The sequence below is a fragment of the Penaeus japonicus genome, unplaced genomic scaffold (assembly GCF_977035675.1).
Source record: "Penaeus japonicus unplaced genomic scaffold, GWHDUDI00000001_assembly GWHDUDI00000036, whole genome shotgun sequence".
Taxonomy (NCBI): domain Eukaryota; kingdom Metazoa; phylum Arthropoda; class Malacostraca; order Decapoda; family Penaeidae; genus Penaeus; species Penaeus japonicus.
Window position 1 is genome coordinate 12,364,890 of NW_028234438.1, and position 27,500 is coordinate 12,392,389.

General features: G+C 39.4%; 2 protein-coding genes across 10 annotated transcripts in view; one reads left to right on the forward strand and one right to left on the reverse strand.

The window, feature by feature from the left end:
* Positions 1-1,219: 1,219 nt before the first annotated feature.
* On the reverse strand, positions 1,220-24,286 carry LOC122268042 (uncharacterized). 5 transcript variants are annotated; one of them, XM_043038279.2, is made up of 8 exons: positions 24,099-24,277; positions 13,213-13,423; positions 12,370-12,493; positions 11,155-11,200; positions 8,054-8,144; positions 7,438-7,723; positions 4,421-6,594; positions 1,220-3,180 (listed from the first exon to the last, which is right to left on the reverse strand). In XM_043038279.2, exons 1-8 carry the CDS (start codon positions 24,248-24,250, stop codon positions 3,130-3,132), a joined length of 3,135 nt encoding a protein of 1,044 aa, XP_042894213.1. In that variant the 5' UTR covers positions 24,251-24,277; the 3' UTR covers positions 1,220-3,129. The 5 variants fall into 5 exon arrangements, with proteins under 5 accessions (XP_042894213.1, XP_042894211.1, XP_042894210.1 ...); XM_043038277.2 differs by having other exon boundaries at positions 12,346-12,493; XM_043038276.2 differs by lacking the exon at positions 1,220-3,180 and having other exon boundaries at positions 3,353-6,594; positions 24,099-24,286.
* Positions 24,287-24,712: 426 nt separating this feature from the next.
* dgt1 (KAT8 regulatory NSL complex subunit dim gamma-tubulin 1) overlaps positions 24,713-27,500 on the forward strand; it is a 27,483-nt gene continuing 24,695 nt past the window's right edge. For 2 of the 5 annotated variants that reach the window (XM_086531717.1, XM_086531718.1), the window contains exon 1: positions 24,713-24,839. In XM_086531717.1, the coding sequence (XP_086387843.1) occupies positions 24,835-24,839 (5 nt within the window). In that variant the 5' untranslated portion in view covers positions 24,713-24,834. Of the gene's footprint in view, positions 24,957-27,500 lie in introns of all 5 variants that reach the window. The other 3 variants (XM_043038274.2, XM_086531720.1, XM_086531719.1) reach the window with 3 other exon arrangements.

Here is a 27,500-nt window from a genome sequence, read left to right on the forward strand (position 1 = left end):
ATATATATATATATATATATATATATATATATATATATATATATATATATATATATATGTATATGTATATATATATATATATGTATATATATATATGTATATGTATATATATGTATATATATATATATATATATATATATATATATATATATATATATATATATATATATATATATATATATATATATATATATATATATATATATATATATATATATATATATATATATATATATATATATATATATATATATATATATATATATATATATATATATATATATATATATATATATATATATATATATATATATATATATATATATATATATATATATATATATATATATATATATATATATATATATATATATATATATATATATATATATATATATATATATATATATATATATATATATATATATATATATATATATATATATATATATATATATATATATATATATATATATATATATATATATATATATATATATATATATATATATATATATATATATATATATATATATATATATATATATATATATATATATATATATATATATATATATATATATATATATATATATATATATATATATATATATATATATATATATATATATATATATATATATATATATATATATATATATATATATATATATATATATATATATATATATATATATATATATATATATATATATATATATATATATATATATATATATATATATATATATATATATATATATATATATATATATATATATATATATATATATATATATATATATATATATATATATATATATATATATATATATATATATATATATATATATATATATATATATATATATATATATATATATATATATATATATATATATATATATATATATATATATATATATATATATATATATATATATATATATATATATATATATATATATATATATATATATATATATATATATATATATATATATATATATATATATATATATATATATATATATATATATATATATATATATATATATATATATATATATATATATATATATATATATATATATATATATATATATATATATATATATATATATATATATATATATATATATATATATATATCGGTTTACGTGTTCATGTGTCTGCAGGTCTGTCTGCCTGCCTGTCTCTTAGTGTATGTGTCTGTGTATGTGTGTGTGTGTGTGTGCGTATGAGTGAGTTGGGGTGGGGGAGGGCAGGACGATGGGAGGGCGAGACAAATCTATGTGAAGGTGATCATAATTGTTTGAGGTGAAAGTTGTCACAACCACAGCCCAGCGGCGGCGAGATGGGGGCAAAGGGGGGGAGGGGGGCCGTGGCGGTGACGCATCACAGCCGATGACCAGATGACCTGTGTAGTGAGTGCCTAGTTAGTCCTCCCACCACACGCAGAGGGTTGAGGGGCGGGAAGAGGAGGGAGGTGGAGGGGGGGGTGGGATGGGCAGCCGCAGCCGCAGAGCACGACGACGACAGCGACAGCGACGACGGCAGCGGGTGGCGGACGGCGGCGGCGGCGGCGGCGGCGGCGGCGGCGACAGCGACGTCTGCAGCGGCCCAAGGCTCTCCTTAGGGGCTCTCCTTAGGGGCTCTCCTTAGGGGCTCTCCCGTGTACTGGCAAGCCGAGGCGCACCCAGACACTGACACACTGCCACACTGACCCGGCATGGCCATGCACTTTTTTGTTTTTTTTTCTTTCTCTTTATTGATTTTTTTGTTTTGTTTTAAAACCCCATGTTACTCAAGCTGGTTGTGGTGGCTGGGTGGAGAGTGAGTGGGGATGTAGGGGGTAGGCGAGAGGGAGGAAGAGGGGTAGGGAGTGAGGGAGAGAGGAGGAAAGGGAATGGGGCAGAATAATAACAATAATAATAAATAATAATAACAATTATAATGAATACAATAATCGAAGTATTGGTAAGCAGTGAGGAAGAGAGTGAGAGAGAAAGACGTGGGATAGGATGAAAGCATAATGAAAAAAATAAAAATAAATAAAAATAAAATAAATAAAAAGATAAAAATGCCAAAGAGAACAGGGGTTAAGGATGGATTAGCCGAAGGGTCAGGGAGGGGGGAGGGGGAGGGGTGGGTCGGAGGGGATCCTTACTCTGGGGGGTGTTAACACTGTGACCTGACTAGTCATGGAATGCTAAGCTTAAAAAAGAAAAACTCACAACAGCCTGCCAATTGACCCGTAAATGTGCTAAAGAAAGAGAAAGAGAGAAAAGCAAAAGAGTGAGAAAGAGGGGGAGGGAGGATTGGGTAAGCGGAGAGGGAAGAGGGGAAGGGGGTAGTGAAGAGTAGAAAAGCAAAAATGAAGTGGGGAAAAAAGAGAAAGAGAAAGGGAAAGAGGAGCAGTAGCAGCAGAAGTAGAAGAAAACAAACAAAAAAAAAAAGACGAAAGGAAGAGACTGTGCAGACATGAAAGTTACGAAGGACTTCCCTGTGTGCGAGCTGGCGATAGAGACCAAACCCGACAAAGCAGACAGCAGAAATACACTACACCTATGTAAGTGTGTTGTGAGCCGTGCCCAAACCACCTGCACCCACCACCAGCACAGCCCCTATGGCACACCTGACCCCTACCGAGCTGGGATACACCACTCACTCTCTCGCTCTCTCCTCTCGCCAACTGGATCGCTTTTGAACAAATGTTAATTGGCATACTCATTTAAGGTATCTTGCAATGGTCAGTAAGAATCCATGTATACTTCTAATAACCTATAAGCCCCTACAATAATCATAATCATAATAATAATAATAATAATAATAATAATAATAATAATAACAAAGTAATAATAAAAATAACAGTAGTAGCAATAATGGTAAGTAATCATATTGATGATCATCATAAAAAAATATGTAAACAATCATTGATAATCAATGTCCTGTGGACAGTGCAAAACAACTGCCTGTCAATGAAATATCTGTGCCTTGTGGCCAAGGTCATTTTTGTGTATTTTTTTATATATTTTATTTATTCTTTTTTTAACACAACACCAGCTCATGTTGGGTCAGGGAGGCTAGGTCATGTCAGGTCAGTTGCCTACAACTGTTTTGCCAGTACTACTGCCTCTGAGAGCTCCACCTACTGGGATCCAAGTCCTTTATGGGTACCTGCAAAGCATCCAAACACCACTCAGAAACCCACAGGAAAACAGCTTTATATTAGTACTCCACATTCAAGGAGACAAGAGACAACTAGTATACATAAAAATCTAATGAAATGTTATGTGCAAATGTTTATATATATATAGTTTTCTTCTCTTTTCTACAGGTGTAAAGTTGTTTGATTTCTTTCACATTTTTATTATCATCATTCTGAAGGCATGGCAAAACCAATAAAAAAGAGAGTTCAAAGACTACAAGTTTAAGTAACAAGGAAGCACACAACATGCAAGGAAACACCAGTGTAACAACATATGAATAAGAAGACTAAATTTACCTTGGAAGATGTCTACAGAAAAAAAAGAATGCATTTATAAAAATATAAACACTTACATACAAATAACAAGCAAAGACATTATACATATATATGTGTATGTTTGTGTACATATATACATATTACTAAAAATAATCTCAACACTGTGAAGTGTTTATAAATTGACACCTGAGTTAATATCTGTGTGAAAAAAATGGAATGCAGCTAATATATGAAATATATATTATACTATAAAATAAGCAAATAGGTCATTAATGCAAAATAAATAATTTTATATGCATTATGCACTTCTTGCCAACACAATCCTATAACAATATTAATAAATCAACAGACTTTATTGCATCTACATAATAATTTTATGTGATATTCTATAGAGATCTCTCCCTAAAATATTGAAAATCAATTGAGAATATCATCTGCTACTAAAAGGGGAAGGGGGGTATAAGAACCTATAAATTATCACTCAGGGGGAGGAGGGGGTGGGGTGGGAGGGGGAGGCTCTGCTGGGAGGGGGGGATTGGATGAAGCAGTAGAATGTGGCAGAGGGGGATGCCCGGTCATGTACGCGGGTGGTGGCGCTTGCATATAAGGCATTGGGGGTGCATGGGGGCCAGGAGGAGGAGGGGGGTGGTAAGGTGGGGGAGGGTAGCTGAAATTGGGTGGAGGGATGGAATATTGGGGGTAGAACTGCTGGTAAGCGTAAGGGCCGGGCTGAATCATGGGCACCACACCAGCTGAGGGAGGGGGAGGGGCTCTGGGGTATTGGGCCTGGGACCCCTGGAGATGCATGGGCATCTTTGCATGTGGTGGCATTGGTGGAGGTGGCTGCTGCTGCGCCTGCTGCTGTTGTTGGGAATACTGGCGATGATGAGCATTACCTCTGACATCCTGATGCCTAGAGTGACCAGCACCCACCTGAGGGGATGCGTGGGTGGACCGAGCCTCACTGCCGTTGCGCGGGACCTTGGATGCCTGGATGTCCCCAGGGCTGCGGTCCCGGTCCCTTTTCTTGGATTCCTTGTCGGGACGCAGGCGGTCCCGGCTGATCTTGATCTTGAGAGAGGTAGTAGGAGTGTCTCGAGCCAGGTCACCAGCAGGACTGCTCTCGGGAGAAGTGGATGACGTGCCTCCAAACAAGTCCTTCTGCTTGAGGCGAGACTTTTGGATCTTGAACTTTGGGATGCTGGGAGTTGTATTAGCACTGGTGGTGTTTATGGGTGGAGCCACTGGCGTCGCCGTGGTGGAGTGTGTCCTCAGGGGCACAGAGCCTGCTTCTGGCGTGTAGAGGACCTTGTCCTTTGTTATGGTGATCTTGATGGGAGCACTGGCGCCGTCCTCTCCACCTCGGCTCCGGTCCCGCTCCTTGTCCTTGTCCTTGTGCTTTTTGTGCTTTTTCTCCTTCTTGTGTTCTTTGTGTTCCTTGTGTTCCCTATCCTTGTGCTTATCCTTGTCCTTATGCTTATGCTTCTTCTTCTCCTTGTGCTTGTGATGAGGATGGTCATGCTTGTGTTTCTTGTGTTCTGTGCCTGCCACAGCCCCAACCATGAGGACAGTGGCGGGGTCAGGCTGAGACTCCTTCAAGTGATCAGGTCGCGGAAGCTTCATGCGCAGCACGTGCTCGCTTGGGTTCTTCTGTACAGGTTCAGGAACTGCTGGTGCAGGAGCACTGTGCGTTGCAGCAGCAGGTTTTGAGGTTGCATTTGCCATGGCCAGGTTCTGCGCTTCGGCACGCACTTTGATGGGAGTCGCTGGGTCGCTGAGAGCCGTGCGATACTTGGTATCCTCCAGCTTCGTGACCATCGGCACCAGCTCTGCCTCGCCTCGTTCACTGTTCCGTCTCTCACTCTCCCTTGACCTCTTGCTGCTAGAGGAGCTCTTAGAGGTGTGCTGGGGAGTTGTCTGAGCCGGCTGTGGCGGAGGTACTGACCCGTTGGTGGCACTGTGGTATCGAGGATTGTGGTAGTTGGGTGCTGTTGCTGCACTGTCACTGACCCGCTGTTCACCGTTGCTACTGGCATTGCTCACAACCCCAGCAGTGTTAATACTGCTGGTATGATGCTGCTGGTGCTGAGCCTGCTGCACCGGCTGCTGCTGCTGCTGCTGACACGCACCAGGGGACTTGCTCTTCTGGTGAGCTGGTTGTGGTAACAAGTTCTTGTCTTCCAGTATGGCTGAGACATCAGGCTTCGTCTCACTATCAGAATTATCGAACAGCTCATCTGGGGGCCCATCATTTAGGTTCAGGAAATTATTATCACTCAAAAAGTCATTAAGAGTAAAATCAGACATGTCACTATTATGGAAAATTGTGTTGTACTCCTTTGCTTCGGATTTAGTGTCTGACGTTTTCTCTTCTTTAATTTCTGTCTTTATATCGGATTTTATTTCTGTCTTTACTTTCACTTGCTCTAACTTTGGCTCAGGAGGTTTGCGTTCTGCCATTCTTTGTTCATGTTTTATTTCACTTTTTCTTTCTAACACTGAGGCATCTAAAGACTGTCTAGAGTGCTTAATATCTACTACATGATGCTGTCTAATGTCCGATACACTAGGTTTTGTCTCGTGTCCCAGCAATCTGCCGTCCACGACACTGCTACTAGTCCTGTTGCTTTTGTCAAAGCGATCACTATCACTACGTGCACTAATATCTCTCCTCTGGTCCTGCCGGGCATCGGCCGTGCCCACCCGCAGCGCCTCCAGGGGGGGTTGGGCCTCTCCCCGGGGCCCCTGGTTGGTGCCATGGCCATGTGTCTTGTGGTTGGTGCCGTGCACAGCCGAGGCCTTGGCGTGCTCCGGGTGGCTGCTGCGCCCACTGCTGCCCTTGCTGCTCTTGCTCCGGGAACTGGGCAGGACTGTGTGCAGCGAGTGTGATGAGGCGATGGTGGCGACAGTGGAGGGGGGAGCCGACTGCGAGGAATGCGAGGTCGACACCAGTGTGAACTGCCGGCCCTCGCGTGGGTCCACCACATCCCTGTCGCGCATCTTCTCCCGTTCCCGCCGTTCCTTCTCCCGCTTCTCATTATATTCCTTAAGGTTCAGCTTGGGGGGTTGAGGGTGCTGGTGAGGCTGAGACTGGGGCACTTTGACGCCTGCAATGCAGAAGGGTACTTGGATAAAGAAAGAAAGAAAGAAAAAGATCGAAAAAATTTGGAGAATGCAACAATTAGGGCTATCACTAATTACTATAATTCAAAAGATAAGGAAAGTCCATTAGTTAAAACTAAATTCACAAGATTCAAATTATAACAGTACTGTGGGAAAGATATCATGTCCTGTGAGTTGGTACTTCAGCACCAGCAGGCAGTCAATGAAAGATAATTAGTCATTACATACAGTGAGTATAAATGAATAACTGGAAAAAATCATTACCATATAAAGTATAGTAAAGGAAAAATATCAGATGCCATTAGTTCTGTACAACAGATGAACAACAAATTTCACACATTCTAATTCTCTCTTCCTCACTAAACTAGAATTTGAAGGACTATATATAATGGTACTATATACTGAATTTCAAACACCTGAAAAAAAACTAAAAACTAAAAACTAAAATGTCAATATCAAAATATATAGCATTAATAAATATCATACAATATGTTTTTCCTGCTCATTAAAACTGAACTATGTCAAAAATAAAATTGAATGAATCAGTTCAAGAAAGCGAATACAGCAATTACGCTGAGAATAGATGTACCACAATGTGAACTGTAATGGGGATTCCAAAATCTTCAATGTATTAGATAACTCTTCTAGATGATTTGAATTTGAAAAGTTCATTCATACTATATACCATGTATATACATCAAAAGGTACAGGAACTACACCTAAACTCTTCTTGCGACCAGAGAAGGACAGCAAATTGTACTTCAGTTTTCAATATCTGCTGACACCATGAAAAAAAAAAAAAAGGACAAAAAAAGGCAGACACACACCTGATTTATTATGAGAGTTATGATCATGACTCCTGGATGATGAAACAGATGATGATGAACCTCCTGTTACAGCCCGTGATGAAGAGAGTGATGAGGACGATGAGCTGCCCTGACTGCTCTTGCTCCGGTCGTCCGTGTGCTGAGAGGAGTTCATGATCTTCTTCAGCCGGTTGGGGCACTTGTCCAGAATAGCCAGGAACTCGGCCGTCAGCGTCTCCAGGAGCTCTAGTGTCACTGACTTATCCACGTACCAGAACCAGTCCTTGCCTTCTGTCGCCCGCTGGATCTGGGGAGGGGGAATAGGGTAATGAAAGGGAGGTGAAGGTGAGCATTATCCAAAGAGCCTGGGTAAGAGTTAGTAAGAAATGATGCCAAAGTAACATTGATTAAATATAAAGAGTGATGCTGGAATACTCCAGCACGGAATACTATCTTCCTTCTTTGCTTACTCTGGAATATCGATCTTAATACCTCTGCAACACTTACATCTTATCCCTTCAATGAAAAGTATTCACTGGGTAATTTCTTTCCTTTCCAAAGTGAAACCCAAAATGGAATGTCTAATGCCTTCTACATAAATGAACTAACACAAAAAACAAAACATTAGATTAATTACCTCATAATGACTCCAAGTGCAGACTATGTATATACATACACATGCCACCACCGTGGGTTTGTACTGTAGACACATCGTGGTCATGTGAAGACTGGGGGAGAGAAAGAGAACCAGCAATCAATGGCAGCAGGGACAGCAGATGGTAAGTGATAAAATTAGGCCCATGAGCTGTCTTGATTTTATATGAGCAATCTTTGTTATCCCCAAAAGTCCAGTAGCTGAGAGAAGAGGTCCTGCAACCAGAGGTGTGTCAAGGTAGCAACAACAACAGGCAAAAAATTTCATCCTCACGCCACATAATGCGTGACAAACCTAGAAGAAAAGAGGTGTATATAGAGTTGACCAGAATTTGACATTGAGGTAAATATTCACATGTGACCTGACCTCCAATGACCCTCCAGCCCTTTGGGACTTGTACCCACACTCTCGCACTGACATTTGAGCATTCTTATGAATGGGAACCATCGGAAGGCTGTCCATTTTGAGCACGACACCCATGCAAAACTGTAACCCTCTTCATATGTATAATCCTGTAATTGTCATGCAATATAAGCTAAAATTGTTAGCACCCAATATCTATGAATATAAGATTCAGATCATCTTACTGTAGTCTAAGTATAGATATTTATGAATTCTAAAAGTTTACATGCTAAAGCAAATTAAGGTTTCCCCCTAAAATCACTATCCATGACTCTCTAATGATCATTTTATCTTGAAAAATGCCACAAAACTGACATTCCCTTCATGATATTTAAGGCCTTGTCTGCTACATGCACTCACAAAAAATCAACAAACAAGTAACCATAAAAAAAAAGACTCATTTTTATAGAAACACTCAAGGCTTTTGCCATTCAACTTCTGTCCTTATCTAAAAGACTTTTGCATGGTTATGAATGCCCATAGCTCTTCAGCGATGATTCCCACTAGGCTTAAAGCTCGCACTGCAAGGGGGAAACGAGCAGTGAGCAGGCCTTTGCACTGTTGAATACTCATCAGCCATAGGGCAGCTGCACATCCACTCTCTCTGAATTTACTTTTAAGATAAAAAAACAAAACCAAAAACAAAAATAATAATAAGATAACAAAAGGAACACCCACATCTATTGTGCCCAATAGTTGAGAGTAGCCTTCTGTTGCTTGCACAACATGGGGCAGAGCAAGAGAGAGCGCGAGAGACAGGGAGATGGGAGTGACTGAGAGAAAGAGAAAGAGAGAGAGAGGAGCGGAGCACTAGCTAGCCCAGTGCCACCAGGAGCAAGGTACAGTGGGCCCTTCCTTTCCCTCTTCACTTGTTTCCCTTCCACAAGGTCTGTCCAGGTAAACCATTGTTTGACACTGTGCATATCCCTCTCTACCCATGTTGTTACCGTCTCCCTTCTTGTTGCAAGGTCATTCTGTTTCCGTGTTGTATTTAGATAGTTGGAGGAGTGTGTTAGAGTAACGAAAGGGCATGGAGATAAAATAAACATAAAATAAAAGTTGTAAATAAAAATACACATTATATTGGCATGCACATTAAACAAATTAGTTAACAATATACTATACTGACCAATAGTATATCAAGGAAGATACATGAATTTATAAATATATAATAATAAAACAAGGACTTATTCACAAGGCAGAATATCAACCCTTGTTCTCAACTAAACCTCATACTCGTTTCATCTTTGATAAACATGCAGTGAACCATTCTCCACTATCTGAAATATATATATATTAATTTCCCCTAATAACAGCTACACTTTCCAGCAGACATGTAATACTCCCATGCAATTCTGACGCAACATCTGGCATCATGCAAATTTTCCATGTACAGACATATTACCATGTCAAGTCCACTGATGGTACAAGAAAGAATTGCTACATTCCTCACTCTTGGCCATTCTTAAAATGAAATATGCCTAAGCAAAACAAGAATGCAGGGGTATATATAAATAAAAAAAACAAAAACAAAAACTTCCCAGCAACTACTGTTTTATCTGTTTAATAACACTGAAATATGTCTGATACATTATCTGCCAAAGTAAACTCTTCAAAGTCTGCCATGCAACTAGAGAATACTCTACATGAACTACTACTGGTCCAGCAGAATCACCTATAGCGAGGAGGCAGAGTGTGTGAATGAGAGAATGGGAATGGAAGTAAGGGGAGAAATGGACTTCTATGAAGGACAGCTCTAAGTTCTCCATTGGCAACACAATGGATTCTGTGCATCCCTTACCTCTTTTGGTTTACTTGTCAGGTTTTCATTTAGAACAGACCCTTTAATTCTCTTTTTTTTTTTTTTGCCAGACCTCCTTTGTGCTACTAACATACTTGTTTGAAATATGAATGGCAAAACTGAGCATGTCTTTTTAAGTAGTATAGATTTTTTTTTTTTTTTTTTTAAACAAATTGTCTAAGCATGACCGTTAATGCTTTATGCAATATATACAACTAATTTTACTTACAAAAAGTAAAGCAACTAAAATCATTACAAAAGTACATAACCTCATGATATAATACTTGCAACTAAAGCCAGTCATAGATGACTTGTTCTTTCAATATTTTGAACATAGAGCTACTATACCAAGGTTTCAATCCTAGAGATGAAATAGTAAGGTATGTTCGTTTGTTTTTAAAAATCCTATACAAGAGCAGGAGTAAAGTAACTGACATTGATATATATACTTTGTTTCTCTTTTCTATCATGGCTAATTTCTAAGTGTGAACTAACACAGAGATGCATTCATTTAATTTGTCACTGCTATTATTTCTATGTAACAAACTAATTTACCAGTATTTAATTAAACTACCATTCTTAATTATCACTTGGGAAAGAGTGGAACAAACTCTCTGATGGGGAGGGGGGGGGGACATAAAATTGGAAAATAAAAAAACAGGAACTGAAAAAGAAAGGGAGATAGTTTGGTAGGGAACCCAAAGACCCTTGCGCTGGGAGAGGTAAAAACTGACGACAATGATTATAATGGAGAGAAGGAGCAGATACAATGAAGCACAGCTGGTGATTTGCCACCTCATTAATGGACAGTGTCTACAGGAGAGGCCCACTGAAACTTGCTACTGGCAGTAGTGACAAACAGTCAGCCAGTGATAATAACCTGCTGGTAGCCATGAAATACGAGGTTTGGGCCAAATCTTTGGTGGCTGTTGTTGGGGCGCACGCCAGGAGAGGAGCACCACAGCCCAGGTAGTGGGTGACCCGCAGCCGACCGCCCCACCAGGGCAGCCAACCACCGGGAAAAGAAAAGACAAAACGATTTAGAACAGTGTTGCAGCTTAAACTTTGGTTTGGCAAACATGTGTTGCCTTGCCAGCAACTCCTTGATCTTTTTTTTTTTTTTTTTCTTAGTTTGTATTTATCTTCTACTGGGTACTTACTTGCCAGGCATCTTGTTCCGCGACCTGCAAAGTCACTGACACCAATGGGTGGAGTCCTTACCTCTGTTAATCTTCCAGTATATACTTCACAGGTCTACTACTCATGAGTCTTGCAAAATCAAAGTGTGATCCTTTCAAAAAAATTCTTTAGCACACAATACATTGTCTGAAAATCTTTACAAAATCATACAAAATTGTTATCCATATCTAATCTATATTTTCTCTATTCACTTCCATAGGGCAACTTTATGGTGCTAAAACTTTTGGTAAGTTTTTAACACTGGCTTATGCAGATAATAACACAATCCTTTATCCATAACTGCTGGTAGCCCAACCTTCAGAAATTTCTATCAGAACATTACTTTTCCTTAACTTTGCCATTTATGTACAGGTTTCTCCCCAACATATTATGGATCAAAAGTTCATGCATGATTTCAATCTATATACAAAGCATAACAAATTACATATAATTTCAATATTTCAAAATAACAATTGTATGAATCATACAATAATCACTACATAAAAGGTCACCTTTTATAATAAATACAAGGGCAAAAGTTTCAACAACAATCATGTGAGGCAGATATGAGGATCTACCTCTCCATGATAATCTTGAACTTTGTACTCATCAACCACTTTTGTATATCAACTCATTGAAATGTAATATATACACCAAGGGCAACAAATTTTGTTTCAATAATATTCAATGACATCAATATGACAACTGTATAATCACATGTGATAGTAATAATACATAATAATGATTAATGTGTGCATGTGAGGACACAGACACAGAACAGAAAAAAAAACGTACACACTAGACCCAATATTTAACATCAGTCATGAAAAACCATCTCTGAGAGAGATCCCACTAAGGTTATCAGGGTCTATATGTGCCGTAGTGGTCCTACCTAATTTCTTTTGGAGGTACTCACCGCGGACGAGTTGGCAGCACTTGACCACGTGTGTGTGTGGATGGTCTATGGCAACATCAAAGCCCAGGGTCTGTAGCAAAATGTTCTCATTCACGACCAGCTCCTGTGCTCGTTCCAAATACGCCTGTATGAATCAAGGGGAAGAAATAGGACCAGTAAGTAAGTCTGTTAGAAAGAGAAATAATTGTAAAAGCAGCAGAGAGAAGGGAGCAGTATAATAAATACAAGAACGGTAGGAATGTGGTAACCTTCTCCTCCTTGCCTGAATTCTGCCACATGATATAGCCAAGCATTCTTTCCTTCAGTTATCATTTGGAAGGCAGTGGAGGAAATAATTACATTTTTTATTAATAACTGCACTTCTTAATAAATAATGACTAAAGATAAAGTTTTATCCTCTAGAAAGACATATGTAGCCATAATTATGTCGCTTCATGAGTAGGGTCATACACATACTAAGAAGGGGATAAAAAATAGAAAGACAATGAAGAAGAGGGTAGGTGAGGGGGGATACTGGAACACCTACACAAAATTTGTCAATAGTTAGTAATCTACTATTCAAAGACCTATTACAACTTCTTACTTTTTTATGGAAAAAAGAAAAAGGTAACAACATTGACAATAAAATATGGCTTCACTCCTTTTCCCCAGAGAAGAAAAGAGGAAAAAGGGAAACTATTACTGACCTCAACTGCTAAAAGTCCTCCCCATCCCCAATGCTTTCCCTATTCATCCATCTCAAAAGAAGATAAGTTCCCCACTCGGAAATTCATCCCATCATCCCCAACCCCCATTTCTTAACCCATTCACCCATCTCAGAAATGCTTCCTAAAAAGTACTCACCTCCGACTGCGTGTCCAGAGGCGGATGGTCACGGAACAGGCAGTGGTAGGCCACTTTGATGACATGTTCCAACTTTCTGGGTTGCTCCTCGACTTTGGCAGCGAGGAAGAGGGCAGCCGGTGCGATGGAGTTGCGATGAAAACGGGTGAAGGGATGATACATGTAGAAGCGGTGCATGTAAACGATGGCTGTGTTGATAGCCAATTGGTTACTGAGTTGCTTGTTAAGGAAAAACCATGGGGAGAGAGAAACCCTTCAAATCTTCTGTTTTTATAATGTATGAATGAAAGAAAATGGAAATAGAGAGAGAGAGAGAGAGAGAGAGAGAGAGAGAAAGGGGGGGGGGGGGGGAGGAAGAAGAAAAACTTACATGGAAACTGTTGTACTTATAAAACTGAAAAATATATAACATATAAAATATAAAGTTAATAACACTATTGTTTTAAATAAAAATGGTGAATTCTCCAATGAAATACTATCACCTCTAATGGCCTGCGCCTATTTATCATATTTGCCTATGGTGAACCGATTTACAACACCAAACAAAATTTCATTAGCTTAAGACTTGAAAACGAGATTAATGTGCCGAATATAAAATATTCCCAGCCACATTTTACTAATGACAGTGATGCGAACTCCTCTTTGAAAACTCTGCACTGCTTCAGTAGTGATATCACAATTATGTAGTAAAACTGGTGATAATGTCAGAGGAGGAATGACTAAGATTGGACTTCATATCACCAAACCCTCTTCTCCTCTTTCTTTCTCTATCTCTTTGCCAAACTAAGGCTGAAACTACAGTAGTGCTTATACATAAAACTGGAGAAAATTTCTGAAAATGATAATTCAAGATATCATTCAGACAGGCCTACATATATATACACAATATTTATTATTAACCCGATACCGCCAGTCACAGACGGCAATTATGAAATATGCATAGTGCCGGCTGCCGGCATGCGGCGTCAATCATATAATTGATTTAGGCCTATGCGTTCGAGAGCCCCGGCATTGCAGCCATGCAAAGACAGAACAGTGCCGGCGGGAATGGGTTAACTTTAATATAATAACTGAAAGAGAGAGAGAAACGACTATTCCTTTATGTAATACATTAACTTTCATATTTTAAAATTCTGAAATATATATAAATATATAAAAATATAAATATATATGTGTATATTATATAATATATATATATATATATATATATATTATATATTATATATATAATATATATATATATTAATATTATATATATATATATTATATATATATATATATTAATATATATCTATCTATATATATATATATTAACACAAACATCACAAAGTAATTTTACACTAAAAATACTCTTTAAGCCTCTATTAACTCATTCACGCCGGGGCAGTTCTGGCTTTGCACGGTTGCAATACCGGGGTTCTCGAACGCATGCCTGCTCACTCAACCCGAGTGCGCGGCTTGCCCTCATAGCTCGTCCCGGGCATCTGACGCAAAAACCACAAAACGTGTCATCACATCAACTGGCTCCAATGGGTTAACCTAAGGAGTCAATCGGTAGTCCCACATACCACCTATTTATTATAAGACTAAAATTTTCATTGAAAGTTCCTGTTTCTTATCATTTTCACTATTAACTCATTGATAACGGGTATCATGACATACATGACACAGGAGCTTTGGCCTGACGACAGGCGTCATGGCGCACATGATGTTCGGGGATTTTGGATCATTGTGCTATGAGTAAGGAATGGGTGATGATGGCAATTGCAGTCATAAATACTATAATTATTGTAATATTGAGTAAACATAACTTCCAAAACCTAGATGGCACCACTTTCTTCTAGCACCAGTAAGAGAGAGCCTTGAATGGCACCAATCTATGGTCTCTAGCAAGCACTATAGAGAGCGATGGCATACAGCAAGTTGACGACCTCTTGCTTTAAAGTACTGCAGACGAAGGATGTGCAGGCAGAACGAGACAAAGAAGTTGATTCAAACCATAACCAGTGTCCAAAATGTGCTCCTGTGCCAACAGGGATGCCTTTTAATGTGGCACTCACAGTCATAAGCACAGGTTTCCTTCCTCTTCCCTTCCTCTTCATGTTATCTTCATTGTTAGTGATTATATAAAGTTGTTTTTTGCCCTCCCATAAGATAGCAATTCTTCTACCATATTTAGTATAAAGAAAATAATGAGCTGATATGTATCATATATTACAATTTTAGTCAACTGTAGCCTTGATAGAGCCTGTCATATGGCATATATAAGTCTCTAAACACAATAAAACACACAAAAAACAAATCACAAAAATGGCTCTAATCTTATAATGAGTGACTGAAAGAGAGTGGAAAGATTCAAATTATGATGCTTCAAGCTGTCTTGCTCTGAAATAAAACCCATCCTGGAGACTGGGCAAGCAAATCTATCCCTCTTCCGCAACAGGTTAACATTACCATTATCACTATTGCTATAGACAACGATAAACCAAATAATAATAGTTAACCCAATGACGACGGTGCGTCACACCCGTGTGACACAGCCAAAAACTCCCGTGCCGGGGCGTCATGCGATAGTGACGATTTCAATGCAATATTGCAATCGCCCGGCATATGGGACTTCGCGTAGAAAGTGCACCCGTCGGGAAAGGGTTAAAAGATAAAAACTTTTCCTTTGAAAACAAGGAATTGGATACACAGGCTAAGTTCTTTTGGAGTTAACAATGTGTAAGAAAAATTTATAAAACAAAACCACAATATGCTATCAGCAAGTTAACCTGTTAATGATGGGGCAGTTCTGACATGCACAGGCTTAATTTTGCAGGCTATTCATCTGCTGAAGTGGTAGCCCGCTGCTACGCACCCGATCACAAAAGGTGTTGGCCCTACAAAACACCAGGCCAATCATTTGCCTTATGCTGCTCCTAACATGAAGATAACAAGCACACGCCTGGTGCTATGCCGCACTGTGCCTCTCAAAGCACTCTACACCGGCCCGATTCTTTGGGATGCTGAGATGTGTGTGTGTGTGTGTGTGTGTGTGTTTTTAAGTCATGTGTCAATACAAATGCAAGTGCAATGAATATACACATACACATGACTATGTAAAACGTATATTTAGAGGGTGAGATCATAATGTGATAGGACGTAAAATATTCCCATGACATGATAGTCCAGTGCAAATGGGTTAAGGAGTTAAGTGTATCAAAACCTACAAAAATATCCCAAACTGTGCCCAGGAGTGTCTTCATAACACAAGTGAAATAACTCCATTTATAAGCAATATATGCAATAGATGCCTGTTTGAGTTTACATCACATTCTAAAACACCCAAGGTTGCATGAGTCTGCGTATATCAATTACACACAAATTGTTAAAAATCATGTATGTAAGAATTCATAATATAAATCAAGCTCTGACATATTATATATTTCTATATCTCTGACATGACTTCCATGTGTTTCTAACAGAACTAATTAACTAATGAACATAAAAACAAATTGATGATCTTGTTATTGGCAGTTTTGCTACAATGTACATGTACTGATTATGTAGCACTGGTTTTGTAATGCTAGGGACAACTTTGGAAAAATACATTTACTGTATATACTAAACTCAATATCCAACATTCAAAATTGTAGAAATATCTCCTTATCTTTTAACTAATAAATTTTCCCCATGATGCATGCATAGGCAATTAGGTACAGCAATATTTATGGGAAACATAGGAAGAACAATTCAACAAAATTTTATGATGAACTGCAATTAAATTTAATTTCCACACACCCATATTGCAAATAACATCCATAGAATATACAAAAGGGATATAGTTTAACCATATAGCACACATATATGACAGGCATCTCTCATAAATCTTTTAAACATGAAATTCTGAGCATTCCCTGAATTTTATGCAACTGCAGTCCTTATACATACAATTATCATATTTTTATAATTTTCCTAATGAATTTCAATTTTCTTTGGAAAAATCATAATAAGGAGAATCTGCTTACAAAATTGTTTGTGTTTATAGTACCCATGAACAAGATCAAAAACCAAACTTCATACAACCAAGGAAAAGATGGAATAATGAATATAGATCACCTGAAAGCCTTTTCAATGAACATGAAATTCACATTGGAGATGGTGAAATTTTGACCATCACAATAAACATAAAAGCAAATGATGAGAAAACAGAAATACTTGGTCAATGTTTATGATCCTCCAACAAATTCAATGAGATTGCCAATGCTTATAGGCAAGAAGGATTACCCTCAACTTATTGTAGATGGGTGGCAACACATGATGGCATGATCCTTTTGGACCAAGTGTGGGGAGTGTAAAGTACCAATGCCAGTTTGGCTGTTTTGTGAGGAGGAATGTATACAGTTATCAATAGATTTTTTTACTTTGTTATAAAAACAAAAATGTTCGGTCAAACTTCATATTTCCTCCTCTGTAATCTGTAATACACTATATAGCATGCATTCCAGTATGGAGACTAAACTACAAGTATAATTTGTCTAAACATTGCCATAGCATATTGGTTTCCTCAAAAATTCTCTCAACATGAAAAAAGAGAGAAAGAGAGAAAGAGAAAGAGAGAGAGAGAGAGAGAGGAGAGAGGGAGGGAGGGAGAGGGAGAGAGAGGGAGAGAGAGGGAGAGAGAGGGAGAGAGAGGGAGGGAGAGAGAGAGAGAGAGAGAGAGAGAGAGAGAGAGAGAGAGAGAGAGAGAGAGAGAGAGAGAGAGAGAGAGAGAGAGAGAGAGAGAGAGAGAGAGAGAGCACTTGAGCTATACATGCAAGGCTTAATGTAAAATCACAAGTTTCAGTACCCTTATAAGGAGGAGGTGCTAGGTAGCAAGCTATGAAATAATTTTAATTGGAGTTTAGTGTGATCATAATGAATCCATTTTGAACTTTCCGTGCAAACCTAGAGTTTGAGTTTCCAAATCTCCCTCCCCATCCAAAAGGCTTGCAGGACCACATGCATAGGAGCTATGATAGCCTCCATGCCACGCTGTGAAGGCAACGAGTAACAAATATCATTCATGTATATTCTGTCACCATAGAGCTTGGACTATCTAATTATTCAAGGGTGAACCACCTACGTGCATCATCAATGTATGTCATACCACAAACACAACCACAACCACCTTCACAATACTACAAATGAAGCTAAACTGCCTCAGACTGCCGACCTCTGTGATGTCCCAAACAACAGGCAACACAAAGCCCTCATAGCTTTCCTTTCCAAACAAGGGCACATCAGGTAAAGCAAAAATGCATAACTGGATTGATTTTCACTGAAGAATGAAGGTCAAACGAGCTTCAGAAAGTATATTTCTATATAAAATAAGATTATAATCAATTCAGGTCACAGTAATGTCACATATAAAAAGTGTTTTACCATTCATTAATTTACTGATACTCTTTATTGTGCAAGCCTCATTGTCATATAAAACTATATCAAGTAATTATCCAGAATAACTTTTATTATTAGTGGTAGGCAGTCAGTTTCTAAAAGCTCATCTTGCTTTAGAAGAGGCCCTTTTTTCTGCACATTTTTGGCTAAATAAGCTTCCGTTGCAAATTACATACAAGATATGAAAAATTTTCAAATCACAACCAATCATAGATTGAATTTTATTACACCCATTCAACCAGGTTCACCATACCTCCCTTGTTAGAAATGCTAAAATGTCTACAAAAAAATAAAACCCACTTGCAGTGACAGACTAAGTGCTGCTGGTAACATTTTATCTGTACAAATTATTCTATTCCTCCCTGGTGATTTATTGTCAAATAAGGGTCCATCATTATTTGGTATGATATTCATAAAATTATCATATTTCAAAATTTACAACATGAACAAGTATCAACACTAAAAAAAGCTAACTAAAAGCCAACTAAAAGCTGACAAATGAATGTAGTCATCTACTAAGAACTGTGGTTGTGTAATTTTTGCAAATTTAAAGACAGTAAACAAATGATCCACTAAATAACTCTACACTACCAGGATTAACACCAAGACCTTCGTAACTACTTTCCCATATGACCTATGGCTGATTTATTGTACTTTTGCATAACATGCTCTAATTAGCTTAACCCATTGCATACAGGTGTCAAGACATACATGTCAGCACCAATTAGGCCTAATATATGGGTGTCAATGTGTACATGACGCAATATTGGGCTCTGCTCACAGTTGAAGCGTGCACACAGTCATAAAGTATTATGGCTGTAATGGCGCTAGAATCAGCCTAAACTCACATCTTATGATGTATTTATGGAAAAATATAGTTTGGGGTAGTCTGCATTACCCGGAGGGTGGAGAAAACACTTTCCGTCCCTCTAATTTTTATCCAGTGCTTTGAGTGCCGTAGACCACTCACCTTAACGACCAGTTAGGTTGTTAGGCACCCCATCAGCAATGAGTTAATGCACATAGTGAAAACTAAAATAACTAGTTGAACTTACATACATTCAGAGAAAATTTCTCAAACTTAATCCAAAAAAACAAATACAGGCAGAAAAACTTCCTTCTTCAATACACAATTTCATGTAGGAAGTCATTATTGGGTAGCAACATCTTAACCTCTTGTACATCATTATTATCCAAAATTATATTCAATTTAAATTTTTTCCCCATATGCCAACATCATAGCTATGCCCTTTACCCACTTGTGATAGTAAGTATATTTGCCTAATGCCTCTCCTGCTGGCAAGATAACAGGCATGTATGGAGCTTTCTGACATGAGATCTCTCCTGGCTTAATGCTGTGCTAAGCCTCTCAGAGGCTTGGCACAACCACAATGTGTGTGTATATATATATATAACTATGTAAAGTATATGTGGGGAGAGACCATGGCGTGATAGAATATCATTCAGTGTGATTGGGTTAAAGATGTTTAAATTTCTAGACTTGGATGCCCCACTTATAAAGATAATACATAAATTTGAGAACTTTTCTACTCATCCTCCCTGGGCATGTACCTCCTGCAAATCACTCTTGCCCGCCTACTGGTTCTCACCCCCTAGTTAACCCATTTGTGCTGATTATTTGCCAAATGCTGCTCCTGATGTGAAGATGACAACGGCATGCAACCTACACATGTGAGATCTCTCCCAGTACAATGCCTTACTATGGCTCCAGGTGCTTTTCACTGCCCAATGCAACAGGATACAAAGAGGCTTTTTTTTCTTTTTTTGACCTCAAGAATAATGTCCTTACAAATACAAGTGCTAGAGTATATCCATATGTAACTATGTAAAATGTGTATTTAAAGAGAGAGATCATTACATGATGGGAAATCATCTGACCAGAGTGAAATATTCCAACGACGTGATGGCATGACATCCGGCACTAATGGGTTAAAGAACCACAGCTACACAGAATTCTGCATAACTATTACAAAAGCAAAATTCATGTAAGAGCGTGTCTATCTATATAAATTTTTAAAATGACAACAGAAAGGAAATAATGGAAAAAATTCTAAATCCTGTAATCATACGAAAGTGATGTTCAGTTTGTCTACAAACAATAACTAATGAATAATACCCTTAGAGTGATAGGCCAATCCAAGTTAAGGATGGTTTCTTGTTGTTTATTCTGCAATGCAGTTTAGAGCCAGTTAGTGTATTGATGATGATGTATGCATATCCTGTAGTGGTACAGGTGTGGGAAACACATTAACCTGTAAACACCAAGTAATGTGATATCACGCATTGTGGTGGCAGCAACAGCTGATGCGCACATGATATTATCTCAAGGCTTTTTATATAGCTGGCACGTCAGATGATTGCCTGTGCAGAGGGCAGCCTCGGCCAGAGTGGGCGAATAGCACCAGGTGGAGCCAAAACCACCCCATTGTTATTAGGTTAAGCCCTATACAATGACTGTGCTGATGTAGCTTTTTAATGGAACTTCTCACTGGGTGACAAGACTTGGAGGTCATATATGTGTACAAAGATTCAAAATATATAGATGTGTATGTATTCAGAGAGTGACAGAGTAACATTGTCACATCATATGCCCTCCAATATTGCTAGAGGGAGGCAATTATTAACACTGTTTTTTTCCCTCATACAATGGTATCATGGTAACAACAGTGTGGAAATGTGTATGTGTGTGAATTTATATAAAAATATAAATATATATAAATATGTATATGTATGTAATTAACCAGTCAACGACGGGGCTATTTTGGCTCTAAATGGTTGAAACGCCGGAATATTTTGAGCGCATAAGCCTAACACCTCAGGATTCTCGCCTGCACTGGCCGCAGCCAAGCGCTATTAGCCCGATCACCCGGCGTGCCAGCAGGAGGATAGCCGCGACGAAATATCTCGTCCTCGTTGGCTGGCCCTGCCACCACTTATTAATATCTTGTCACCCATCGTTAACAGGTTAATATGGATGTATGTATGTATATATGTATGTGTGCATTTGTAAAAGAGGTTGAATTCCATTACATAGTCCTTCATTTACACAGAGAGAGCTAAATTGGACTCCTGTAAATGTATAGTCTATTTCAACTCTGATATACCTCATTAACCCATTTGCGCCGGTTGACGTGCGGACACGTTTTGTGGTTTTTGTGTCAGACGCTGGGGACAAGACATCAGGGCAAGGCCGGCGCTTGGGGTGAGTGAGCGAGCAGCCCAGGCTCACGGCTTGTGCGTCTGAGAATCATGAGGCGTTAAGCTTATGCATTGGAAAACCCTGGCACTGCGACCATGCAAAGCTGGAACCGCCCCGGCATGAATGGGTTAAATGACTAATATATAACTGCACATGAAAAGTCTGTAAAATTGGCAAATAAAAGACTGACAACTAACTATGCTGAGTGTTTTGAGTTGTGTTGCAGCTAGTGGTAGCAAACCCCATAGCAAGTTGTGCCCTGTGAATACACCCTGGCAAAATGCAACATGCAAATGAATCAGTCCTAGCATTAACGGGTCTACAATGCATGTAAGAGGTTTACTGCGAGATTAAGAATAAGTTTAAGCTCTGGATAAAGACTGGTGACCTTTTAACTATAAAGCTATTAGGCAAGGAGGCAATTGCAATAGCTATGCACACAATAGCCTATGTGGGTGAGTAAACTATAAGGTAATCATAACTCTTGTTTATTTTATATAGGTATACCATACTTCAAGTACTCTGCATCTTCCCCTCAGCCGAGTCCTGATTTGCCACGGGTCCCACAAGCCTGCTGGAGAGGGAGGGGGGAGGGCAGATTGCTAACTCAGAAACTAAAGGTTTTCACTCAAAATAAATATTGAATTTGTCTTAATCATAGCCAACTGCTCGAGAAATGGTGATTTTAGTGAGTATGTCATAATGTCATATGTGACAAATACAGTGAAAGAGGTAAACTCCAGAAAATGAAGGTAAGGTCACAAATACTTATCAAAGGTCATGAATTTATGCTCATGTTGCTAAGCCCAACGATGCTATGGCTTCTGCAATTTACCCACTGGTTAGGGCAAACAAACCTTTGAGTATATTATGCTATGATAAGCTTGTTGACCACCAGTTCAACTTACTGTTAATTAAAGAACCAATACAAGCTCTATCTTCGTAAAAATATCTTGCAATGTCCAAGCTCTATCTTGCTGAATTTAAGTCTAACCCAGCTAAGCAAAGTTTAAGATTTTAACCCATGAAGGATAATATGATTTTACATCACAGGAACGTTTATATGCCACCACGTAGTTTCCCATAAATACATGTACCTAATTATGTTTGTATATTCACACTATACATAGTTATATCTGTAAATTCACTTTGTAATTAGTTGTAACAGTTACATGGTGTACATAGTTTCATTTATGAATACATACTGTAATTCCAATTGTATATGCATGTTTCTTCATACATAACCTCTTTCTGCTTTTCCTATGAATACTTTAGGGGGAAAACTCTCAGCGCGGTTCAGTGCAGCCACGTGAAGCTGCATACACTTGCTATATTGACGACAGAAGAGAAATAAAGCAAATAAGACGTCCCATCACAGAGCAGTTAAACATATACTTATGGATGAAAAATTATACTCATAGCATATTCACAACACAATCCTAAACTCAAAGCAAACATCTACATTTACACATTCCAAAAATTTTCCTCAAATCATATTACACCACCTCATGCAAACAGACGCAAATAAGGGTATCGACACAGATAATAACGACATGGTTTGTACAAAATGAGCACTTTCCCTGATTTCTGATTCCCATACACTACCTTTGATAAACTGCAGATAAATAGCAATGCAGCAACATAGCATAGCAAAATAGCATAATAGCAAAGAATAGTATATAGCATAGCACAGAGCACAAGATGGAACCACATACAGCAGTTTAGTGACACACATCAACTTTCAATACAACTTTGGAGCAGAAATCACCACATGAGTGTAAATAACGCAACATAACACAACACGGTCGCCAGTCCCTCGCACGAAATGTTTGTAGACCACTCATGTGTTATAATCCACCCTACCCCCTCTAGGAAACCATCACACCGTTCCTCCTCCTGGCCGGGAAATAAAGGCAAAGAAACCGATCGCATTTGGGTTTTCTTTTGCGTGTCGGAGGAAAAAAATTGCTCCGAGGACACGATCATGTGAGCAAACATGGCTGACACGAGACTCGGACACGGGGATAGGCTCAGCACACTTCACGGACACTTTTCTCGCTTGCCCAACGCCTTTCACACAAGAAACCAACACCGATGGAAACCCCGAGACCCAGAGAGGAAACTACGAGAGGAGACTTAGCCTCGGATCTCGCGAAAGGGGAAATTTGACGCTGAACATGATGACGTGAGATGCCCCAAGGCCGAGAAATGCGAGACACAAAACACTCTCTTAACGAAAGGATACACTTGCAGCCGCTGGCCCATGTCCTGGATCAGATTGGCGCCTTGCTGTCGGTACGATAGCTCTTTTTCCGCGTCGATCCCGCATCTTCTGGAGGGCGAGTTGTTGATTTCTTCCTTGGTAAAATACCATCTCTCCTCCGCCGCCATGAGCATCAACACCGGACTGCGTGACGTCACAGGAAGCTCGCGGGTTCCAACACTTTCTCCGTCAAATTTTACGCTAAATTATTACTTTGCGGCCTTTCAATTAATTCATTTTTATTGTAATTGCTAATAAGTAATATAGAATTTATTTATAAATCGTAATATCTCCCTTGGAAGGGACATTTAATGAGCTGATCCAGTTCGTACCATGAATCAGTTTTTAAATAGACTTTGTTGCTTTACCAGCAATGGCGAGCCATTCCTGCACGCCAGGATCTTTAAAAACGAATATGAATCCTTTTCCCCTATCAAACCTAAAATTCCCTATCAATGTATTTTTACAAATTCATAGTTGATAGACTAACACGATTTATGAAGGCATCTAACCAATTGTGTATTGTTTTACATTTTTTAGAAGAGTTGAAGGGCGCAAAGGGAGGTAGGGAATGGCAGGTTCCTGGAATATGTTGCGACAGTTTACAGAGAAACTTTGTGACGTTTACATGTTTACGAATTGAATGGCGAGGTCTTTTGCCCTTTTGGTCATTGCCCTTGAGTGATAGTGCTAGCAATGAAGATTATAATTTCTGTTGATGCTGTAAGTGTCGATCCGTGCAGTGGAAAGGGACGGGCAAGTGTTATTTGATGTGACTATAACATATCGATGAGGAAATACTTATTTTCCAGCCATTGGCTTGGAGTTCAAATAGAGAGAGTGAGTATAAAGTTACGATTTATTTTTTTTAATCAAAATCCTTATGATGAACATTTAGATTATGAATTACCATGCAAAGTAGACAATAAATAAGATTGATTATTACTTATATTTCCGCATGCATGCAATTTTATACACTGCCATTCTCGATCATTCCACACCTTTGAATTGAATCGTTGCATAATTTTACAATTAATTTAATCGGAAACGTGAAATCGCAGGAGGAGGAATTTAATAGTGAACAATGTACAATGATATAATAACACATTCCTTAATAATAACTACAGGCAACATATAATGGGTAGTGCATATCGGAAATCAATATGTAAATGTCATTTTTTTGTAATTGATTAACTTTTACATGTGTATTTCGCTCTGTTTATCACAGGAAATGTCATTATTAGAAAGATTGATTTTTTTTAAAGGTGTTTGGAAAAGGTGTATGATTGGGAGAAGGAAAGGAGGGGAGTAAAAGAGAGAGATAGGGAGAACGAGAAGAAAGAAGAGAGAGAGAGAGAGAGAGAGAGAGAGAGAGGGGAGCGAGGAGAGAAGGAGTGGGAGAAAGAGGGGGAGAAATGGAAAGAAGAGAAGAGGGAGAGAGAGAAGAAGAGGAAGAGAAGAGGAGAGAGAGAGAGAGAGCGAGAGAGAGGAGAAAAAGAAATAAGAGAGAGAGGTAGAGAAGGAGAGAAGAAGGAAGAAGGAAAAAGAGAGAGAAAAGGAAAGAGAGAGAGGAAGAATGAAAAGAGAGGGAGGGAGAAGAAGGGAGAGAAGGAGGAAGAGAAGAGAGGGAGAGAAAGAGAAGGGAGGAGAGAGAGAGAAGAGAAGGAGGGAGAGAAGGTAGAGAGAGAGAGAGAGAGAGGAGAGAGAGAGAGGAAGAGTTTAGAGATGAGAGAGAGAGAGAGAGAGAGGAGGGAGGAGAGAGAGAGGGGGGGAGGAGGAGGAGAGAGAGAGAGAGGGAGAGAGGGGGAGAAGAGAGAGAGAGAGAGGGGGGGAGAGAGATAGAGGGAGAGGAGGAGAAAGAGATAGAGGGAGAGGAGGAAAAAGAGATAGAGGGAGAGGAGGAGAGAGAGAGAGGGAGAAGAGGAGAGAGAGATAGAGGGAGAGGAAGAGAGAAAGAGAGATAGAGAGGAAGAGAGAGAAAGAGAGAGAGAGAAAGAGGGAGAGGATGAGAGAGAAAGACAGAGAGAGAGATAGGGAGAGGAGGGGAGAGAGAGAGAGAGAGGAATGAGAGAGGAGAGAGAGAGAGAGAGAGAGAGAGAGAGAGAGAGAGAGAGAGAGAGAGAGAGAGAGAGGGAGAGAGAAGGGGAGAGAGGAGAGAGAGAGAGAGAGAGAGAGAGAGAGAGGGAGAGAGAAAAGGGGGGAGAGGAGGGGAGAGAGAGAGAGAGAGAGGAGGAGGAGAGAGAGAGAGTAAGGAGAGGGAGAGAGAGAGAGAGAGAGAGAGAGAGGGAGGAGGAAGTGGAGGAGAGAGAGGGAGAGAGGGAGAGAGAGAGAGGAGGGGAGAGAGAGGGTAAGAGGAGAGAGGAGAGAGCAAGGAGGAGAGTTTATAAGGGAGAGAGAGAAAGAGAGGGGGGAGGAGAGAGAGAGAGAGAGAGGTAGGGAGAGGAGAGAGAGAGAGAGAGAGAGGGGGGAGAGAGAGAGAGAGGGAGAGAGAGAGAGAGAGAGGGAGAGAGAGAGAGAGAGAGAGAGAGGGTGAGCGAGAAGAGTTTCGAGAGCGAGGGAGAGTGAGTATAGAGAGAGAGAGAGAGGGGAGTTAGGAGAGAGAGTGTTAGGGAGTTTTTAGAGAGGGGAGTTAGAGAGCGGAGAGAGAGAAAGAGAGGGATGAGTAGAGGAGAGAGTTTAGGAGAGAGTTTAGAGAGCAAGAGAGAGAGAGTTTAGAGAGAGAGAGAGAGTTTAGAGAGCGAGAGAGAGAGAGTTTAGAGAGCGAGAGAGAGAGAGTTTAGAGAGCGAGAGAGGAGAGAGAGAGTTTAGAGAGCGAGAGAGAGAGAGTTTAGAGAGCGAGAGAGAGAGAGAGAGAGTTTAGAGAGCGAGAGAGAGAGAGAGTTTAGAGAGCGAGAGAGAGAGAGAGTTTAGAGAGAGAAGAGAGAGTTTAGAGAGATTTAGAGAGCCGAGTGGCAGAGAGAGTTTAGAGGAGAGTGAGAGAGAGAGAGTTTAGAGAGAGCGAGGTTTAGAGATGAGTTTAGATGAGAGAGGTGGAGAGAGAGGTATAGCGAGAGAGCGTAGAGAGAGAGAGTTTCGGAGCGAGAGAGAGAGAGTTGAGGTTTAGAGCGAGAGTGCCGAGTTTAGAGAGATGGAGAGAGAGAGAGTTTAGAGAGCGAGAGCGAGAGAGAGAGAGAGAGAGAGAGCGTTTAGTTTAAGAGCTGAGAGAGAGAGAGAGAGTTTAGAGAGAGAGAGTTTAGAGAGCGAGAGCGAGAGAGAGTTTAGAGAGCGAGAGCGAGAGAGAGTTTAGAGAGCGAAAGAGAGAGAGGGTTTAGGAGAGGAGAGATGAGAGGGAGCGTTTAGAGAAGAGAGAGAGAGTTTTAGAGTGTTTAGCGAAAGAGAGCCGAG

Coding starts and splice junctions, on each gene's coding strand:
- LOC122268042 (XM_043038275.2), bottom strand. CDS start 24,250: ATGCTCATGGCGGCGGAGGAGAGATGGTATTTTACCAAGGAAGAAATC. Junction 11,201..12,345: donor GTACCTCCAAAAGAAATTAG/GTAGGACCACTA, acceptor CCCCAACAACAG/CCACCAAAGATTTGGCCCAA. Junction 7,724..8,053: donor GCACTTGGAGTCATTATGAG/GTAATTAATCTA, acceptor CCCCCTCCCCAG/ATCCAGCGGGCGACAGAAGG.